The sequence below is a fragment of the Centruroides vittatus genome, unplaced genomic scaffold (genome assembly GCF_030686945.1).
Source record: "Centruroides vittatus isolate TY-2023 unplaced genomic scaffold, ASM3068694v2 contig_1427, whole genome shotgun sequence".
NCBI classification, from domain to species: Eukaryota; Metazoa; Arthropoda; class Arachnida; order Scorpiones; family Buthidae; genus Centruroides; species Centruroides vittatus.
Genome location: NW_027120893.1, coordinates 1862846 through 1885975, shown reverse-complemented (window position 1 = coordinate 1885975; position 23130 = coordinate 1862846). Strand labels below are relative to the sequence as shown.

The window sequence follows — 23130 nt, the reverse complement described above, 5'->3', positions numbered from 1 at the left end:
TTGTCTAAGTTTGGTATAATTGTTAAAGTTTCCCACTTATTTGGGCCGCTGTAGTCTAAACCTTTTCGTAAGACATCAAGAATTTCTTCAGGTATATTTATGTTAGTTTTATTTTCCACTATGGAATCTTCCCACTCCTTTATTTCGGTGGTAGATGGATATTGAAATTTTTTTATTAATTTCCCAATTTTTTTTATGTTTGTAGTGTTCTAAATTCTCTATTTGTTTTTGCTCTTGATGTTGGTCAGGCTCGATATCGATATTTTCTCTTTTCCTCAAATTACGTTTCAATCGCCTTAGTTTTATGTACTTGTACTTTATTGCTGATCTTAGGAATTATTTTAATTTAAATAATATCCTATCTCTAGTTGGAATGATGGCGGCAATGGATTTTGGTAAGGAGTGTTTTCAACGGTCTTTTTTCTTTTAGGTGTGTCTTGAGGTAGTTTACGTCTATTAAAATTTTTTGAATCTCACCTTTCATCCTTGTGATGTGTTCCGTGCCCATTACACTGGTTGAGATACGCAAATGTTCTTTTCTTTCTGTTCTTTCTGGTGGTATTCGCCGTTTCTATAACGTGTACCGTATCAACTAAATAAAGGTGGAAAAAAGCCAAGTGGTTGTTATTAACACGAATTTGTGTTTGATACTTCGTATAATACATCCTTACTTCAATAAAATATTTGATTATAAACTTATTGGAAAACCAATTCAGACATTCTCTGAAAGCAATACTACCAATTTTCTTCTTTATGAGCATTAACTTTGAATAAGGAGATAAATTTTGTTTTCAACTTAGGTACAAACTCAACAAAATCTTCACTGAAAACAATTAAATTTTCGTTATCACGTTATCTAAAATACAGTAAATAATTGTAATTGTCTAAATTTAAATTTTTCCTTCAATCAATATAGTTTGCACAGCAACGTTTCATTAAGCATTTTTAAAAATAGAAAGCCGCAAATATTTTAATATTAACTTTTTATCGAGAAATACATTATTGTTAAAATAATATCACAGAAAAACTATTTAAAGAAGACTGCTCACTTACGCCGCTTTTTCTACGGGATGTACGTACAGCACTGTAATAAATAAATACTAATGAAATACTGTATATTTAATGAATTGTTTTTGTGTATTTTTAGGTGACGAATTAATTATATCATCCACAAATTCGATCTTGGGTGAAAATTCAGAAAATAAAATAAACGAAAAGCAAATAGATGAATCTACCGAAATTTTAATTGCAAACTTGGAAGAATACATTATAGATTCCACAGAAACAGGAAAATTGAAAAGGCAGTTCATGGTATAACAATATAAATCAATTGTATTTATTTTTCAATGTGAGAAGATTTACTATTTACATTTTTCTGCTATTTAGGCTATTAAAAAAGGGCAATGCAAGTCACGCGACGTGTTTAAACTTCCAGTAAATAAACCACAGAATCGATATGGAAATCTTCCTTGTAAGTATCACAATATTACATAATTTTAAAAACTAATTTTATACGTAATTTATCATCAAGAAAATGGCAATCTTCGGAGTAAAATGCATTATCGATAAACTCATATTCTTTCGTTACATACCTAATTTAAATCTGCGAAGTTAGCATTTCCAATTGCGTTTTTTTCAAAGTAATGGCATTCGTTTGTTCATCGTCTGTCCAAGTTTTTCCAACAAAAAGTTTCGTTTGCCCATCCTTCAAACAAAAGTTATAGTTCATCTAAGTGTTGGGCAGTTTTACATAACTGCACTAAAAATTGCATTCTTTTCCAAAACTAAATTGTTAATTTCAGTTATTTACTTTTATTTCGCTATAAGGATATAAATAACAAATTGAGACTGACTTTTTATTGTTGAAAGTGTAACCTCAGCTCTTCATCACTTGTAAAAAGCATTTATTGGAAGTATAAGGATTCATTTGGCCACTAAAGCCAGCAGAGCAAATGCACTTTTCTACTCACCCCGAACATCCGCTCAAAAGGTCACACTTAGCACACTGATCTATTCGTAATACGCCTCACTCGTATCTCACATTTGATCTCATTTTATCACAATATATTTGAATCTGAATTTCTTTTAGGACAGTGAATTTATTTTTTAACTTTTAGGTGACGAGGCTCGCGTAGTTTCACAAATTTGCGGAAATGGTTCCCATTCAGACTACATTAACGCAAATTACGTTGATGTAAGTATATACAGAATGTTGTTATTGTTATAAATTATCTTTACATTGTAAATATCTCATCTCTTACAGAAAAAATCCAGATATATTGATGACTAAATCTATAATATAGTTATCATTTCTAATGGACTATAATCCTCTCAGCAAAAAAGTAAAGATAAGTTGAGCTGGAAAAATCTTTGGTCAGATAAAAGGGATGTTCTAAGTTCCATTTCTTTCATCTGCGATAGACTCTTCCAGCTCATGTCTACTCTTTCGCTGCACGGATTATAACACTGCTGAAGTTTTCGCGAAAGATAAATTTCACGAAATCACAATATTAAAAAATTATTTTCATCAATACTTAAATCTGTAGAAATGTGTAACTTGTGTGATAATTAAAGTTTATTTTAGAAAATCTCGACAATATTTATTGGAATTGGTAAATTAAGTCATAATTCTTAAATTTTTTTCATAAGTAATTTGTATCTTTAACTCTTATTTCAATTTCAGGGATATAAAAGACCAAAAAAATATATAGCCACTCAAGGTGATATATTTAAAAAATAAGAAGAAATTTTATTTTTATTTTATTAGGATGCAATATATTAATTTTTTTTTATCTTTTTTAGGACCGAAGCAGACGACAATTCATCATTTTTGGAGAATGATCTGCCAAGAGAATGTTTGTAAAATAGTCATGGTCACTAATCTGGTGGAAAATGGAAAGGTGTTTTTCGATAATAATAGTAAATTTTATCAAAATAACAGTAAATGAATACTACTGATCTTATGTTTGAAATTATTTTCTGACTGTACAAAATATGAGATCGTAATAATGAAACTTCACGTATTAGAATGTTAATTCTTTTAACTTAGAAGCTTAGAAGCAATTCGAGAAGTTATAGAGATTTCAGTGATTAAACGTAATAATACTCTGGTAATTTGGGGGGAGAAAACAATTATTGCATATGATTTTATTTTATAAAAATGCAAATTTATAATTAGTCCGGCATTCTGATTCACGTTCTAATCGCCAGAGTTGCACAAATTAATGTCTGCAGAAAGAAACATTGCTTTGCAAGTTTTATGATTAATGACTCTATCGTGCATATTTCTTACAAGGTTTGTGATGGAGAGAATAATAAAAGCATCTGTGTTAAATTTCAAACGAAGAGACTAACAGTTGGTATAAATCTAATACCAGTACTATATTTTTGAATACGAGTTGTGTCATTTTAACACACTTTTTATCAATCTGAAAATAACATTGTAGTACATATTATAATTTCATTAATAACGTTTGAATTCATTTTAATAAATCATAAATTTTCAAATATTTCAGACAAAATGTGAAAAATATTGGCCCGAAACTGAAGAAAATTACGGAAACATTAACGTATGGTTAAAAGATACGGAAGTATATTTAGATTATGTCATTAGAACATTTATTATTACCCAAGTAAGCACGAATTGTATATTATTAGTTTGCTCTTTAATTAACTGAATATTATAATGACTTAGAACATTAATTCGTAGGAAAAAAGAATGTGGATATTGAAACATTTTCATTACACAACGTGGCCCGATCACGACGTACCCAGATTTACAAATTCGGTTATTTCATTTTTACAAAATGTCAGAAATTTTAAGCCAGAGAGCAATTCTCCCATTGTTGTGCATTGTAGGTAGGTTTATATATTTACAAATTATTATACGGTTATTATTTTTATAGAAATTACAGAATATCAACATTATAAGCACAGAGAGTGCTTTTTAAGCTTTTTTGCCTCCAACAACTTCTAGAAAAATGTAAATAATAATCACTGTTATTTTGACTTAAATTGCTTTGAAAGATCAATACTGTACAGTACATTAATAAAGTAAAGTGTTAGAAAAGCGAAGAAATATAACGACTGACCATTACTTCACCTAAAAATACAGTATCAACACGGACATTTAAAATATTAATATTAAATTCAGTAAATACCACCTTGCAGTGGTAATTACTGATTTCAATATTATATATTTGGTACAGTATATAAATATACACTCATTCATTTATTAATTAATTTCTAGAAGTTATTAGATCCAAAAAGGACAGTTTATAGCCTATAATTGTAATATTATTTGAACTTATATATTTTAGTGCAGGAGATGGAAGAACTGGAACTTTAATTCTATTAGACAGCATGTTAGATATGGCATACACAGAAGAAAGAGTAGATCTAGTTTCTTATCTTACCAATATGTGTCAACAGCGAATAAACACCGTCGAAACTTACGTAATACTATTTATATATAAAAATTTGAATTAAAATATTAAATCTTAAATTGAAACTAAAAACATTTGACATTTTTTAACAGGCGCAATATCGTTTCGTGTATCGAGCATTAGCCGATTCCTTGTGCGAATATAAAACGTCGATTCTACGCTCTGATTATAACGAAGAAATCGACAGATTAAAGAAAGTCAATGCCTCGACAGGGAAAACAGGTTTTCATATACAATACGAAGTAAATAAATTAACGTATATTTTCCCTTTAAATTTATCGTTAAGTTATAATTTCAGATCATATTTAACTTACTACTAATAATACTCGTACAATCAACGTTTGAACAATGGCCATTGATGGGAACGTTGGAATAAAAAAAAATGGCCACTGTTATCAGGAGGGGTTTGGAGATTCGACTACATTAATATTCTTCGATGAAAAATTCATTATTTCAGAGCATTAATCTTATTTAAAATAATGTTTTTGATTTGAACACGTTAAATCTAATATCGATAGAAATTTCCTATTTACAAATATGAAATTTTTATATGTACTGTATGTGATCATTTTACCAAATTTGTGAAATTCCTTTATATTCATTTTTAATATTTATTAAATAAATATAATATTTATTCAATTTATAATTGACTTGATATTCTTTTATTTACGTTATTAAAGATTGTGATCATTACGCTTGAATGGTTAATTAACATAATTAAATACTTATTATCTGAATAAACCACACTCGTACCCAGCAGAATTCAATATACAAAAAACTTAAACAAACACCTTAATGTTCGCTGAGAAATTTATTAATTTAACTAACGTTTTCGGCTTATTCAATAAGCCATCTTCAGGTTTTTAACTTTCGAACAAAAAACAATATCGTTCTATTAAAAGAATACCATAGTTTGAAAAAATTCAAATCATTAGTAACGGTCAAAAAATAAAACAAAGAGGATGAACATGGTAATAAAAATAAATAAATATACATAAATAAATAAAAATGGTAATATAAATAAATAAGTATACAAAAATATATAAAAACAAAAAAAGAAAAAAAGGAAGAACGTGGTAATATAAATAAATATACAATAAAATCGTAAAAGATACAACAAATGTAAGGTAAAAACGTTTTACTCGTGCCCATATATACTACTATCTATCCTAACCAGAAATACTTCCCCATAGAACTCACGTGTCTCTTATAAATTTTTAACTGCATATTTCCAAGCTGAAGGAAGACCTTCTGCGTCCCTTGCGTTAATACATTTATCTCTTAGTTTGCTTCTGTAAATTTCTATCTTTTCAGCCGCTCTTGCCAAAGTTGGGGAGTGTACCTGCTTTATGATTTTCGCCTATTTTCGTTGGAAAACTGTGTTAAAAAATCAAAATAAATGGAAAGGAGGAAGCTATAGCAAGGACATCAGGTATACCAAGGGATGGTTAAAAGAGAATAATTTGATTGCGGCAAGAGCAGATAAAAGCAAACAAATTGTCATAATGAGGAAACAAACATATGATAGAGCCTTAGAGGAATATATCAGAAAAACGGAATGTGTGAAGGTCAACAGTAAAATAGTTCAAGCTATTGATAGAAGGGTTAAAAAACTGGAGGAAACCAAACTAGCGAGGATCTTACCGTTTGTCCGTAAATGCCGGAACCCTAGACCAGGGCTCCCTAGACTCTTTGCCTTCGCCAAAACACATAAAGAGGGAAAAGAAATAAGGCCTATTGTGGAAAAACGAAGAGCACCTACATTTTTCCTGGAAAAAAGATTACAAGAGTACCTCTCCTCACGGATGGAAAATAATAAATTAGTGGTAAAGGATCCTGTTATGGTAGTTAAAGAGCTACAAAGCATCGCTTTGAAGGATGAAGAAGTGGGAACTGTGTTAGATTACGAAAGTTTGTACCCGTCTATTAAGATTGAGTCCTGTGTAGAAGCACTTATGGAGTTCTTGTTCAGAGATAACCCAACGTTAACACAACACAGAGATGAGGTTATAGAAATGGCTAACCTAGTATGTTGCGAATCCTTCTTCGGGTACGAAGAACAAGTATATAAGCAAAAAAGGGGAGTACCGATGGGAAGCCCAATTTCGGGGCTCCTCTGCGAGCTTGTGGTTAGTAAAGTAGAAGAAAAGGTATTGCGGGGCTTCGAAAGGGATATAGTATTCTACAAGAGATATGTAGACGACGTTTTTATAATATGGAGGAACAATCGAGTAATTGCTAACTTTGTAGATAGAATTAACGAGAACGAAGAGGGCCTTAACCTGAAGCTAGAGCAGAAAAGCTCCAGGATAGTACATTTCTTAGACATTAATGTTATATTTAACAAAGGGCATATATCCACCGGCGTTTTCATTAAACCTACACATAGCCCACTATATATCCCTGCAAGCTCTAATGACCCTTATAAATATAAGTTAGCAGCATTTAGAGCATTGGTTAGAAGGGCCTTTATATACTGTGAAAATGTGATAGACCGGGATACAGAGATAGAAAGAATTATACAGATAGCAGGAACATTAGGTTATAGGAGGAAAGTCATTGAGGGAATTATTAGAAAATTTGAGGCCAGTAATGATAAGAACACCAGGCACGGGCCTTACAGATACACGAAATTTACATACAATAAGTATCTGGGAGGGATTATGAAAGAAATAGCAAGAACTAAGGATACAAGGGTGATCTTGAAAAGAGCTCCGAATTTGTATAAAATACTTAGAAACGATAAAGGGTTAGTTAAAAAAGAAGATAAGGCGGGTGTGTATAAGATTCCCTACGAGAACCAGCTATTAGGTATTAATAAAGATTATGTAGGGGTTACTACTAGAAACCTAGGAATAAGGATCAAGGAACATAAATATGATATTAGAAAAGGTTCCAACACGACGGTATTAGCCCAGATGGGGCAGACGGAGGGATCCTTAGTACATTGGAATGAGGCGAAAATCATAAAGCAGGTACACTCCCCAACTTTGGCAAGAGCGGCTGAAAAGATAGAAATTTACAGAAGCAAACTAAGAGATAAATGTATTAACGCAAGGGACGCAGAAGGTCTTCCTTCAGCTTGGAAATATGCAGTTAAAAATTTATAAGAGACACGTGAGTTCTATGGGGAAGTATTTCTGGTTAGGATAGATAGTAGTATATATGGGCACGAGTAAAACGTTTTTACCTTACATTTGTTGTATCTTTTACGATTTTATTGTATATTTATTTATATTACCACGTTCTTCCTTTTTTTTCTTTTTTTGTTTTTATATATTTTTGTATACTTATTTATTTATATTACCATTTTTATTTATTTATGTATATTTATTTATTTTTATTACCATGTTCATCCTCTTTGTTTTATTTTTTGACCGTTACTAATGATTTGAATTTTTTCAAACTATGGTATTCTTTTAATAGAACGATATTGTTTTTTGTTCGAAAGTTAAAAACCTGAAGATGGCTTATTGAATAAGCCGAAAACGTTAGTTAAATTAATAAATTTCTCAGCGAACATTAAGGTGTTTGTTTAAGTTTTTACTTATTATCTGAGTTTAAAAAATTTTAACATGCGATAGTCTGTCTTAATATTGAATTTTTGTCCTCAGTAGAGAATTGAAAAATGAATTATATAGAAATTATATAGGATTAAGAAAATAAAAATAGCTAATATGTTGTAAGGAAAGGTTTTTTCCTCTAATTCATATTATAATGTTATATTAATTCACTCATAGAACAGATAAATTTATTCAGACGATTCCTAAAGATCAAAAAAGTTTCCAAATTAGGGTACAAAAGTACCTGTATCAACAATATGATGTGTAAGTTCGATGAAAATGTCTATTATAGAGATGGGTCCACTAAGAGAGGTTTTTTAAAAATTTAAGAACAACATCCTTTAAATGTAGCATGTATTATTTTCATTTATGAATATGCAATAGACATGTCATACAATAGTTATATGGCATTTTACGTTAAGTGACGATTTATTACGAGAGGCTCAGTATTATTATTTTAAAAATTTAGTAACGTTTGTTGTTTTACAATTGTAACAATCTGCTTATCACTATGCGTGATTAAATCCTCTACAATCTTTATTTCGTTTGAGTCTTTTATATTTCTATAAAACTGCATGAATTTGTTCACATAGTCTACGACCTGTTAGGACTATTGGTGACTTTCTAGCAGTCGTCATTTTGATTGTAAATATCTTCGTCGTCAGCTTTGAGTCCCTTCTTGAATTTCAATGTAATTGAACGTGTTTCTTCTCTTGACTCGTACACTTAAGAAGCCAGATTCTATGTGGACATAATAGTTTGTAATGCGTTGTCTTCGCATCGTTTGCAACGACTGCTGCAAGTTAAGTACTTTTTTATACAATGAAAATTATTAATTATGAAGAGATCTTGCTCAATATTTTCTCGATCTTTAATTTGTTTGAAAAATTTGTTAGAAATAATGCTATAGCGATCGAAAATCTAAAATCTTCTCTGTTAATTAGTTCGTAATTAATAAAAATTTATAATTTTGTCTAGCGATTAGAGAGACTTCGTCCAAAATTAAAACCAGTCGATTGTCGTTCAGGATACGAAATTGACAATCAATTAAGAAACAGGAATTTAAATGTTGTGCCACGTAAGAATATTTTTTTTTTGCAACTTATTATCAAATTATTCATACTTTTAATTCACATTTGCTTATATTTACAGCTGAAAAAGGCCGCGTAATTCTCCGAGGTTGTGATTCCGAATCAAATTATATCAACGCTGTGTACATTGATGTAAGATATTTCAATCAAAGTATTATATTTACGAAAATGTCTCTAGCAATGTTTAATTTTAGGGATATAAACGAAAAGATTCTTTTATTGTAACTGAAATTCCATTGCCAAATACAGTTTCGGATTTTTGGAGAATGATGCTGAATTCTGAATCCAACACTCTTATTCTTCTAAATGAATTAGATGAGGTAAGCTTTATGCAATTGATCTGTACTTTGAACATCCAATAATAAATTTATATCTTATAATCTTAAAATATTTGCTTCAATTTACTAATTTATTAAATGTAAAGGTTCCTTAATTTATCTTTTAATGAATATTAAAAGTAAATAGGCTATGTCTAGGATTATAAAATGAATTTTGAATTTCTGGTATTAGCGAAATAACTAGGTGTAAATTTGTTTATTCTCGCACTTCGTTATAAGATTAAAATTTTTAAAAAATCCAGCAACAAGTTGCGTAACTTTCTCGGCATAGGGTTAAAATTTCGTGTGGCGCCATTTATTATGAGATTTTATTTAAACATTTTTATATTATTAATTGTTACAAAATGACAAAAAGTGTAATTTTGAGGATAGATGCGAGTTTTTTAAATAATTGTAAATGCTAATACGAGTAAAGTCTTCGTTAAATCTGACTCCACTGGAAATATGACAGATGATCCCCTATCTCCTGCATTTCTCAAATTTCAATAGCACCAATGCTCCTACTACACAAAAATTTCAGAAATTTTCGACAAAAGGCACAGTTATTAGGCTTCAAAGTAGGTGAACAAAATCGTGCCACACCCACATACAAATAAACATCAGAAATTCTTATTTCATCAATTCTGTGATATCTCTCAGAATAAGAACGGGACCTATGTGCTGGATATTGAAAGTATATCTCTTTGCCATCGTAACTAAGCAGCGAGAATCGAAACATCACGTCATATGATATCGTATGACTTTTTTGCAAGAAATTTGAAATTTTCGTTATATTTTTATAATTTTTAATAGTTTAAAAACATATACAATCCCCGGAATAAATTATATCACTTCATCATTAAGTCATTTTTTAAGATTTCAAGCGTGTAGCAAATAAAACAAGCAGTTAACACAAATACTTTTCTAATAATAGTCAGACATTTTGCTTATACTAAGAATAATATAAACAATCAACATAACGTTATATAAATTAAACACAAACTTATTTACATGATATACGGGAAAAATTTTGGAGTCATTTACAACTGACGAAAAGTTATGGAATCATTTTATATTTAGCATATTTAAAATATTACTTTTTATATTGTCTAATATGTAAATAGTAAGATTGAATATAAATTGTATTCTTGAAACAATTCATATTCAGGTTTACTATAAGACATTTATTCTTCTGTTTATTGTAACAACACATGGAAATTACCTTCTAGGTAGAAAAAAAATTGCAAAATTCCAAAAAGGAAGTCAACTGCACTGTTGCAAAAGATGTGGGTTATTCACAAAATTTCCTACCTCAGTTGTTATTTGAGGTTGCATGTCAGGCAAGCTGGTCATTATTACGTCAATAGCTAATGCCCAGGTATACATTGACGTTTCAGAGAACTTTTTTATTCCAACCATTGAAAATATGTTTGATGGCGATGATGTCATTTTCCAGGATGATAATGCATCTTGTCATAGGGTTCAAACAGTTAAAAATTTTCTTTACCAACAGCACATCAACACAATAGTCTGGCCAGCAAACAGTCCGAATCTCAATCCGCTAGAAAATATGCGGAGGAAATTAAATAGGTCCAAGACAAAGCTCCGTGCTGCAAATCAGCTTGACTACTAGTTGGAAAATTTATCGATATCGAATATTGTTTTTATTAGGAAATCATGTCTGAAGGAATTAAGGCGAGATGGCAAAACATAGTATTAATTAAATTATTTAAGTTGATGATTGAATAATTTTTACGAGAGATTGTAAAACATAAATTAGAAAATTACAAGTTTATTATGTTTTACTTTTAAATACAAAGAATGTACAGTACTTCCATGTTTATGTAAATTAATGCATATCGGTTTTATTCTTATTCTCAGTTTAGAATTTCACCAAACTAACGGCAAAATCAAATTTTAAGAGATATTCTCAAATAAGCAGAAAAATCATTTATTCTGCTTTCGGTATATAGAAAAAAAAATGCAAGAATCTAACTCCACGAAAAATTGCCTATTTATGTAAAATAACATAGAAGACTCGATATAATCATGTGATTTTAGCATATAATAAAATTTTCTATACTTCTAGGTATGTCCATATTACTGGCCAAATCTTAACCACACTATCATCTATGAAAATACAGAAGTTTCAAATATTTCGGCAGAAATGTACGATTGTATTATAATAAGAACATTTCAGTTGAGAGATTTAACTCGAAAGGTATATTTCCATTACATTATTTTTATACTTTTATTTTCTAATTTTATTAAATTCTGGATGCATTTCACAGGGAGCTACTACTAAAACTATTAAACAATTTCACTTAAATAACTGGCCTTGTAATAGCTATATTCCGTATAGCGATGAAAATATTTTACATCTTATTGATAGAGTAGAGAAATGGCAACAACAAACTGACACATTAACATCAGTAGTGCAATGCCTGTAAGTACTGCAATATATATTTTCTCTACTCTATAAGAATATTGCTATATATGTATATTTATTCTCTCTGTAGGGACGGTGTTCGTGCTTGTGGAATTTATTGCACTTGCGTATTTGTTCTCGATAAAATAAAGACGGAACAAGAAGTCGACGTATTCCAAGCTGTAAGATGTATTCGTGGAAATAGGCCACAACTTATAGAAAATCTCGTATGTATAATTAGGATTTAATACTGTATATTAGTTTTGAACTTTCTTATTCTAATGTTTTCCAGTGAAATTTAAAATTCACAGCATTTTTTCAGAACAAATCTTTTCGACGTTTACAATAAATTATTTTGAACAATTAATTGCAGCAAGTCTCAAAAGTTTAGGTAAGAAAGATCCTGGTTACGGCCGGATCTTTCTTACCGGAGCGGTTATGTCAGTCTATCGCTTTGAAAAACGGAAGACGGAAAGATTAAAATGCTTTAGAAATATTTGGGGTGCCGTTCTTCACTATCTGGCCGTCCCACGGTGGGCCTGGCTGAATCCATAATAGGCTTGAAAAACGGCTTTCTCAGTATCTTCAAGATGAAAAAGGGAGCAGGAAGATCTTTGGTAGATTATATGTGAAAAAGTATTTTGAAATTTAAAATTAATGAAAAACATGTAAACAGACATTGGCATGTGTGGAATTTTGCTGGTTATATAATTTTAACAATAATTTGGAAATTAAGGTATAAATTGTATTTACACACATGCACACAACTAATTAATTTATGAATTTTAAAATAATTCGATATATTTTTACTATAATGTCATTTGAATGTATTGATAAAAACTGTTAATGCTTAACATTCAATTATGTCAATAGGCATTTAAATAATGTAATACAACTTAGCAGCATGACAAAAGAAAAACAATTTACAATTCAGGAGGTATGGATTTTCCAATTAAAAATATCAGAAAGTATTAATAGCATATCTGCTTCCTTACTAACACGAAACTATTACTAAATAATCTAGTTTGGATAATCCTAGTGTACTGATACATTAACATCAAATAACTTATGGCTACAAAAAACTCGGTTGAATATTATATGGCCAGAATGAAATACTAACCTAAATCCTGCAGAAAATTTATGGGAGGTTTTGACATGACGTGTGTATGCTGTCTTTCAACACATTATTGAAAAATGCTGATATAATAAATTACCAAATTAATAACAAAATTTTCTCCTGTCAATGAAAGATCAATAAAATGATTTTGATGGAGGAAAACTATGGGATATTAATTTTATAGTTTGTGTGTGCACTTATGCTTAACGTATGAACATGTCAAAACTTTTTGTATTAATATTTCTGGCAACTTTGATTGTAAACATATGACATTTTCATAATTTTATATTTCAAAAATTACTTTTATAACTATTAATTAATAATTATGATTTATTTAAAGAAAGTTGCTTCCAAAACTTTTGAATATATACTGTATGTTTATGTCATTCAATAAATATTTTGAAAAATTAAATTAATCATTCATATAAGTTTTGAACTAAAACAAAATATATTCTGTTACATACCGAACTATTTGTTCTTAATATTTCTTTTCTTTTTAGGAGCAATTTGTGTTGTGTTACAGAGTTGCAACTACTTATCTGGATTCATTCCAAATATATGCCAATATCCAATAAGAAATAATCTTGTCATATAAATATGATAGAACTAGATATTTTAATTTTAAAATGTTAATTACCTGTTATTTTAAAGCATTTTATTTTTAATAAATATGGATGGTTCGGTTCTAAAGTGAATTAAATCCACAAAACTATTTTACAGATAGCAAATCTATTTATGAATTATTATTTGAGATTAAAATACACTAATGTGTACAATTAATTTAATGATATGTATATCAATGCGTATTTAAATCCAAGAAGCAAACGTATTGTAAATGCAATAATTTCAGACGTTAAATTATTTTTAAATATTAGATAAATAAATAAATAGCATTTAATATTATTTGTATGACAGCTTACTGTACTAACAAATTATTTAATCGAGAATCAAATAAAATATTAATATTGATTATATTTATTAAATTAAGTTGTTGTGTCTTATTGTTATATAAATCAACAAAATTTTAAAAATTTAATAAATGCAATGTTAGGATACCATTTAAAACAACTGGTATCCTGAATTTTAAAGAAGAAAATTCAACGTTATAGTATATATTTTAAACCAAAATTAAAGCATCGGTGGTCCAAACAAAATATGAAGGGGCATTTACAGAGTCCAATTTTCTAAGATTTTACGATTTATGTAACCGGCCTGGCAACAAAATAATCGAAATACATAAAAAGAATAACGTAATGAAAATGCCAGCAACTGGAAAAATTAGGCATAATAAATATCAGTAATAATAGCATAATCAAACATTTATCATCATTATCTTTTGTTTTTAAATACTATCTCTTATTATAGACAGCATTTATGATTTAAAATTTTTTATAAAGATTTCAAAGTTACAGTTATATGTTCTGCTTTGTATAAGATAGAGTTTATTAAACATAATACTAAATTCTTTTGCAATTTCTTTTATTTCTGTTTCACTGATGCAGGTATTCTTTTATTTAACTTCATATAAATTAAAACAGTGAGAAAAACCAGCAACAAGTTGCTTAACTTTCTCGGCAACATTTAAAATTTTAGTGGCGCCATCTGTTATCATGTTTTATTAAAAATCGTTTTATATTTTTAACTATTATAAAACGCCAAAAATCTTCATTTGAAGGTAGGAATGAGTTTTATGGGGAGAAAAAATTGTAAATGCGAATAACGAGTAGAATCGTCATTAAGTTCGACCCTACTGGAGATACACTCGACCCCTACTATCTCCCTACTCCTCGACTTTTAACCACTAACATTTAATAATATCAATTCCCCTAATAAACAAACCTCCCTGCAAAATTTCAGAAATTTTGGACAAAAAGCACAGGCGTTATTAAGCTTCAGAGAGAATAAACAAATTCGTGCGCCCCCCACACTAACATCCATACATACAGAAATTACCTTCGAATTTTTTGCATTTCTCGATGTTTCAAGGTGTCCTCAGTCCAAAAAATGTAAAAATCTGGAATGGGTCAATGTTTGTTGGATCGCCATAGTTTCCCTCTGTTATAACAGCCGGGAAAGTAATACCGAAATATTAAAAAAATCACAGCAATGTTACTTGCTTAATAGGCAACAGAGGCAGTTACTACGACACGAACGCGCAGAGTCGATCTTATATGTCGTCTACTCAAAAGCCAGCATCCAAATATGAAATCTGTTAAGGACCCTCGTTGTTATCTATTTTAAACTCGGTCAATTACAAAGAGATAAAAGATTGACTGCTAAGACTGTCAGGACTGGACCGAAGTCACGTCCTACTCGACCAACAGAACATCGAACAAAAAACTCACGAATTTCTTGTTTGTTCTTCCAAAACTAGTCGACATAACAAAATCAATTGTTGGTAAATAGCTATTTTGAAAGAAAATCAATTCCTTTAATATTATTGCCAGTTGTCCGCGACTGCTTATTCGTCGAATGTATGTTACATTCGCTTATTTCGCAGCTAACCTCTTTCGAGGTCGTTCCACTATCCGCAACCCGTGGACGCGCTCGGTGGCACCTGGCCGTGCCCAGAAAGGCCGAGAGGCGCGTGCTTATTTAATGGCGGCACGTACTCGCCATATTGTGCTACCGTCTTAGGATTTTTGTGGCATTTTCTAGAAATAGCGCCGCCACTTCGCTATCCCACCACATCCTGATAGTATCACAATTACCTGAAAATAAAAGTTCTTATCTCAAAATTAATACCCACGTACCTTCACACGCACTGTGTGAAAGTATATATTTCCTACAGAATGAGGCATAGAGACCGCATCAGAATGTCAAATTGGCGATGGAAGTTTCACTATTTTTCCGTATAATTTTATCAATTTAATTATCAACAATATGTTTACTAACAGTAATAACAATAGATATATTTACTTTCAAACGGGAAAACTCTTACAAAATAGTCCAATTTCCCTGCTTAACTGTTGTAAAGCAGTCTTTGGCATTCGGCTCGGTATATCCGAAATCCGGCAGCAAGTTTCTTATATTCTGGGATCTCGGCGTCTCACCGAGTTAATTCTCAAAAAAGTGCTTGAAAATAAGGAACTTACCTGTGACACTTAGACAAGTGTATCGAGTCGATGGAATTACATGCTTAATTTGGCGGCAGCATGATCTCGCCACGTTGTGTTACCGTCATAGGACATTTGTGGCATTTTATAGAAACAGCGAGGCCATTCGCCATTCCACCACGTCCTGATAGTAACACCGTCTCCTGAAAATAAAATCTTTTACCTGAATATTATGAAAATTAAGTCTATTCTTATAAACTTGTTTGCTGATTTCTGCTTTACAAATTACGCTTTCTACTTAAATTATTATTGTGTATTTTGTCCAAACTTGACGTAGGAAGACGATTGAGTGAAATAAACTAAATGTCAAAATGAAAACTGAATTAACAATAAACTTTTTCATAAAAATGTAATTTTATATAAGAATGAGTATTTATTGTTAATCGTCACAATGCTGGGCTGTAAATTTTTATTACATTTTAAATATATGTTGTCCATTTTAGTAGTTCTTTGCCCCTGTAAATCATACTTTTCCTTTAACAATATAGTCGAGCCAGTCTAACACCTTTCATGGGAAACTTTTTGAATTGAAATAACGTGACTTCCGGTTTACATCGGAAGTTCGTATATTGTTAATCGGAGCCTCCTGCCCTAAGCTTTCCACATTTGGTCTCGACTTTCATCTATCTAACTCCGATCTCGAGATTAAGAAAAGATAGACAAATAGACCGATGCCAGTGAGTATTTATAGAACTATAATTTAAAATTGCAGCCAACTACTTAGTGTTTACATAAATTTATTAAATAAAATACTGAATTTTAGTTATATTTAATAGTTAATAGAAGATTGTACCAAGATTAATTTAAAATAATCCTTACATTTGTAAAAGTCTTATTTGAAAGAAATGCTCTTTACCCCATACAACAGAAGAATCGGTAGGGCCTTTTGAACCAGGTTCCGAAAACATTTTTCTCCGAAATTTATTCTTGTATGTAGCAAAAATAAACAAAAATAGACTTATATAAATAAAATTTTTGTAAACAGTAAAAAAGTTTTTATTTATACATTTTTATGGCTTTTGAAAAGAAAGGAGGTCGTATATTTGGGACTACTCTTGTATGTTATTTCTCTCATTTCCTGGATTTTACAGTTAACTTCACATATCCAATTAAGATCTCAATTATATAGCCTAACAAAATATTTACGGAAACTATTAACTAAACGCATAACAAACTATTAACATGTGAAATTTACTGTCTCTCTATACGAATATATGCAGTTTAAAATATATGATATAATATCAGCTATCATTTTGAATATGATTTACTAATTTATTTCAGTGTTTGGTTAGCTTTTCTTCGTTCTGAATATTATTAATAAAGCATTGGGCATTACATAATAATTTTAAACATTTGAAAGTAAAAGAATAGCCCTCTATTAATGTCCATAGGGCACTGAGGACCTAATCAATATAAATAAAAAGTGACATCAGATTACTTTAGGTTTAATCGTTATTTGAGAACTAAAAGAAACATTTATAGAAATATCGGATAAATATAGAACAAATTCATAAAATTTTTAAAACGTCTTACTTTTAAGTTCGTTGCGAATATCTGAAATGAACAACGAGGAACGCAACAAACACAAGTATTTTGTTACATGAAACAATACTTAGTCCATTGTTATGAATCTTTGTTACGAATGTAAGGTTTCAATACGACATTTATTTTATTTATGGGTTGTTATTTAATAACCTTATTTTTCAACTGTTATTTCGAAAAAAAATAATGAGAGATTGCTATTTAAATAAACCAGCAACGAGTTGCTCAACTTTCTCGGCAACATTTAAAATTTTGGCGCCATCTGTTATCATATTTTATTTAAAATATTTTTATATTTTTAACTATTATAAAACGGCAAAAATCTTCATTTGATGAGTTAAAAAAAAAAAAATTGTAAATGCTAATAACGAGTAGAATCGTCATTAAGTTCGACCCTACTGGAGATATACTCGACCCCTACTATCTCCCTACCCTTCGACCTTCAAAATTTAATAACATCAATTCTCCTAATCCCTGCAAAATTTCAGAAATTATAGACAAAAAGCACAGGCATTATTAAGCTTCAGAGAGAATGAACAAAATCGTGCTACGCACACACACACACACACACTAACATCCATACATACAAAAATTACCTTCGAATTTTTTTTCTTTTCTTGATGTTTCAAGGTGTCCTAAGTCCAAAATTGTAAAAATCTGGGGGATCATATTTTGACGATCTCCATACTTTTCCTCTGTTATATATAACAGTCGCAAAAGTAAAAATTACAGCTGCCTTTTAACATTTTATAAACCATTTTAAGAGTTGATATAAATTGCTATTCAGTAACCTTTGATCCCCTCGGAAAACAATGAATATAAATTAAAGTATGAAATGTTAGTATAAATCTACCAGAACCAGATTTCTATTTCCTTTTTAATTATACTTATTATTGTTATACTAGATTGTAACCAATTTAAAGTCAACCATTTAAAATAATCTGTTGGTTATACATATTATTAATAATAATAAATGAAACATAATAGCAATATTAGTGAGAACTGTTTATTTAGGTTTCATCTTTAAATTATATAAATATAATTTGCTATCAATAGTATTTTATGTGGTAAGTTGTAATTCATCCTGTCATAATCCTGAAGATTCTATAAGAGTAAATTAGAGAGCATCAGGACGTAGGTATAATTATAATGTTAATTTAAACACAAATAATTTATGAAATATAAAAATTAAAACTTAAAAGTCAAATAGATTTTTTATAGATATTCCTTGTCTGTTAGCTTTAATGACACATTAATGAAAGTGTCCTTGTATTAATACTGCGATAATTCGTTAGTCACTGCTACAAAATATGTAAAAATTAATTTAATATCTAATAAAAATCGTAAAATATCTTAAAACAAATTGTAAAAAACTAAACGGAAATTTCGTCTTTTTGCATTTAGCCTCATCCTTCCATGATTCATTGATGATTTCATTTGTTTTAATATTACAATAATATTTGTTTAAATCGTTACTCATTTTGAAATCAAAATATTTAATTCTGGAATAAATTAAATAATAAAATATTCTTTAAATATAGATTAATAACATCAGATATTATATATAAATAAATTGAATGGGTTATATTAACCTATAGTAGGCCTACTAAGTTAACAAAATCTTTTTATGCTGAGCTTATTTATATGCTTTTACACTATACTCTTGCAATCAGTTCATGCTGCAGAATGGTTCGAGTCTCATCAGACCACGTTCTACCCGAAAGTATGCTGTGAGTATTTTCTAAATAATTTTCTATTTAAAAAATGTAAAAATATACAATATTGAAGACACATACAAAAGAATTCTTGCAGTCTTTAACGTACTTTCACAATCACTGAAACACAATCAACAATGGCGGAATCGACCTTTCTTTACAGGCTCTTTCCCTTCTATATTTATGTAAATTGGTTAAAAGTTCCGTGACGTTGGATCTCTTCGAAAAATTTTTATATTTAAATAAACAAATCGTATTTTTTGTGTCTTCAATGTTGTATAGTTTTACATTTTCAAATATTTTTTTCTAAAAAATCCAGGACGAAATAATCCTTTTATCTTCCTCTATTTTAAAGAGAGGAAGAAGATAAAGACATCGCGATTGTTTGTTCGCTATTGTAAATCAATTTTATAAGTTACAATAAGCAGAAGTTTAGAATACTTTGTGTCGATCAGTTGCTGGGTAGAATAAAACATAACATATCTGATAAGTGAAAAATTAATTTATTTAAATGTAACGAAAATCTGCGTGAGAATTTTTCTTAATGGATTGTTACAATCTGTAGTTTATTGAAGATGCCCCTGTAAAGCTGGTTTCACATTTCAACTTTTCTGTATTGCGAGGTAATTGTATTGATAGTTCTAGAAAGCGACTGTAATAAATATTTATTACATTTTTTAGAGACATAACTGCAATTACATATGTACAGTACGTACGTTATCCTGGCGAAAAAATATGAGCAAATAAACATTCGAATCACTGAATTACCATAGTATATACTATGGTAAGATATGTGGTTGAATAGGGACGACAAAAATGCCATCCAAATGAAAAAATTGCATTCTCTTTTACAAGTTTTAATACATTTAAGATATCTTTAATAATTAAAATTTCAACCAACTCGTTGAATTCAATATTCATACTCATTGTTTATACTTAATTAATGTAAAATTTACAACTTTAAACTTCTAGAGCCAAAATATGTTACAAAAGGAGCCTTATAAATAAAATAATAGATATAAAAATATCTTATAATTATGAATAACAAATGTCTTATTTTTTCGAATAATAATAATAATATAAATATAATTTTAGCATGAATTGTTTCGAGTGTCAAAACACACAGATAATGACAATTTAAATGTTTATTTTAAAATATTTAGCAGGTAAACTTTACGAAATTTATTGTTAATACCAAAGAATGTTTTTATTGCACGAGTTTGGAAAAATTTGAGTTATGACAATTCTGAAAAGACCTTTCAAACCTTAATATTAGCCGATATATTGTAAATAAAACATGGAGAGAAGCATCTAGAAAACAAAATAAATATTTTAAAGTTTAAATGAAGTTTACTAAAGTTTAAACTTTCGCATCATTAAAATAAAATTTAAAAATGAATGATAAATCTTATAATTGAATTACCATAACGAAATATTAAATTAAATACTTATTTAATTTAATATTTCGTTTTAAATTGCTTTAAAACCAAGTATATTTAATAAATATTACTTAATTTGATTAATTATAGTTGCTTGGGGGTTAAAACTTAATATATTGTTTATTCCTATACGTTAACAATTGTTAATATGTGCATATTTCGAATCAAAGTGAATTCGAAATTTATATGTATATTCACAAATTGTGGATATTCTATCGGCCTAATTAAACAAGATAGTTTGAGAGGATAGTAATAAGCATCAATAAAACACGAGTCATTTAACCTAACATTTGCCAAACAGAATGGTATCTTCCTAGTTCCTACCTACCCTCCATTCCTTCGAATGAAGCTAATCCGGTCATCTTGTGACCTTTTAGCATATTTAGAAGCCACGAAGCTCTCAAAACTCTTTTTGTTAATTAAAGTATATAAGCTATAACGCATTTCATTCTTTACAACAATTTTAAAAATTTTAACGTGTTAATTAGTTTAAAAATCCAGTTTGAATTTTGTCGAGGGAAAAAAGTATCCAACTAAAAAGAAATTTTATTGAATTAATTAAATTTCTCCAGTTTCATTTTTAACTCTGTGCAAAAATTAGACTAAGTTTTCTATAAAGAATCGATCCTAACACACAGTATCGATCTTCCTGTAGCTTGCACTTCCATGTTTTCAACAGGGTGAACACAAAATCGAATATGTGGGATGTTTCGTCCGCAATAGTTTCTTTTACTGCGATCAACAGTTAAGAAAAGAAAGAGAAACCGCAACTAGGTTTTTCAAGTAATTTTATTCACTTCATATTACAACAAAAATGAGTACAAAGGTATTTTTGTTCTCATTTGACGATGCACTTTTGCTTTAAAAAAAGAACTAGTCTAATAAGGAAAGAATAGAAATTTGATACTGTACTAACGACAAACACTATAGAAACACTAAGCATTACAACTGGAAAATTACCATGAAAATTTTATCATGCAAAATTTAATGTAACATTCTCTGACTACTTACACATCGTCGTTTTTTAGTTAAAAAGTTAAGACAACTAAAAATAAATTTAAAAAAAAAAGCCTTTACACTCAACAGTTCATTTTGTCCACACACAAGTTTTTGAATCGAAGAATCCAAAACAAACTAACGTCAACAAACTTTTGTCAGCGTAAAGACTTTAAAATCCGAATCGATTATTTGGAACTGGTGTACTTAGTAACTGCTTTTGTCCCTTCGGATACAGCGTGTTTGGCCAGTTCCCCTGGTAGAAGAAGTCGCACGGCCGTTTGGATTTCTCGACTTGTAATAGTGGATCTTTTGTTGTAATGAGCCAAACGTGACGATTCTGCAGCGATTCGTTCGAAAATATCATTAACAAAACTGTTCATGATTGACATAGCTTTACTCGAAACGCCTGTATCGGGATGAACTTGTTTTAACACTTTGTAGATATAAATACTGAAACTTTCTTTCCTTCTCTTTCTTTTTTTCTTCTTGTCGCCGGCACGAACCGCTTTTTGGGCCTTTCCGGCTTTTTTTACTGCTTTTCCACTCGGAGTCGGTGGCATCGCTCTCTTAAAATCGAATCGAAATCAACAAACGCGCCCAAGCTTTGTATTTATAGGGGATTGCGGAGTCCTGGAAAGCCACATCCGTCTTCCCCATTGGATAATGTAAGAACGGCTCTACCTCATTGGTTAACTTCAACCAATGATAGTCGACTTCTACGAAAACGTATTCTGTTTTTTCTTTATTTGTTTGAAGAAACCAATAAGAATAACGAATTTTAGTAATGTAAAACTTCAAATTTCATTGCTTGAAAATTATAATCGTGAAATGTAAAGAAACAGCACAAATGAATGATTAAAGGAAACGTCGAGTGGACGACGACGATAAACAGGGAAGTAGTGACCTGTAGTAAATGGAGTAATGTGAAGAATCTATCGATTGTGCCAGAAATAACGCTCGTTTTCGATTGTTCAGTAAAGGTAATCTAGTCGATCGAATAATAATAATACAATAGTATTTTGTGTTAATTATAGGATTATTTAAATTACAGGAACAGGCTATTTCTATACCTAAAACTGAGAAATTTTTCTATTTCCTGCATCTATAGTTTCAGATGTAAACATCTTATCAATCAGCTGACTGTAAGTAGTAAAATCGTTATATGATATACAAAATAAATATTATTAATTATAGATATACTTTGCTTAAGAAAAACAATAAATTCCATCCATTAATAAAAACTTGAACTTGGTAAATAATTTTTTCTGAACAGATTTTGTTATAAACTTTCTATTACTATTGTAATATTTACTAGAGTAATATCTCTAAATCAAAAATTAAATTTAATTTGTAAACAT

The 23130-nt window shown here is 29.7% G+C and overlaps 1 protein-coding gene across 1 annotated transcript; it reads left to right on the top strand.

Moving 5' to 3' along the window:
* Window positions 1-376: 376 nt before the first annotated feature.
* LOC136968306 (receptor-type tyrosine-protein phosphatase T-like) lies at window positions 377-13578 on the top strand. Its single transcript, XM_067262312.1, has 17 exons — window positions 377-395; window positions 1148-1311; window positions 1387-1471; window positions 2118-2194; window positions 2684-2720; window positions 2803-2900; window positions 3516-3632; window positions 3710-3858; window positions 4320-4455; window positions 4538-4687; window positions 8987-9086; window positions 9161-9231; window positions 9294-9419; window positions 11506-11637; window positions 11708-11862; window positions 11936-12071; window positions 13462-13578. Exons 1-17 carry the CDS (start codon window positions 377-379, stop codon window positions 13534-13536), a joined length of 1827 nt encoding a protein of 608 aa, XP_067118413.1. The 3' UTR covers window positions 13537-13578.
* The last annotated feature ends 9552 nt before the right edge of the window (window positions 13579-23130 follow it).

Coding starts and splice junctions, on each gene's coding strand:
- LOC136968306 (XM_067262312.1), top strand. Junction 2,195..2,683: donor TTAACGCAAATTACGTTGAT/GTAAGTATATAC, acceptor TTTCAATTTCAG/GGATATAAAAGACCAAAAAA. Junction 3,633..3,709: donor GAACATTTATTATTACCCAA/GTAAGCACGAAT, acceptor ATTAATTCGTAG/GAAAAAAGAATGTGGATATT.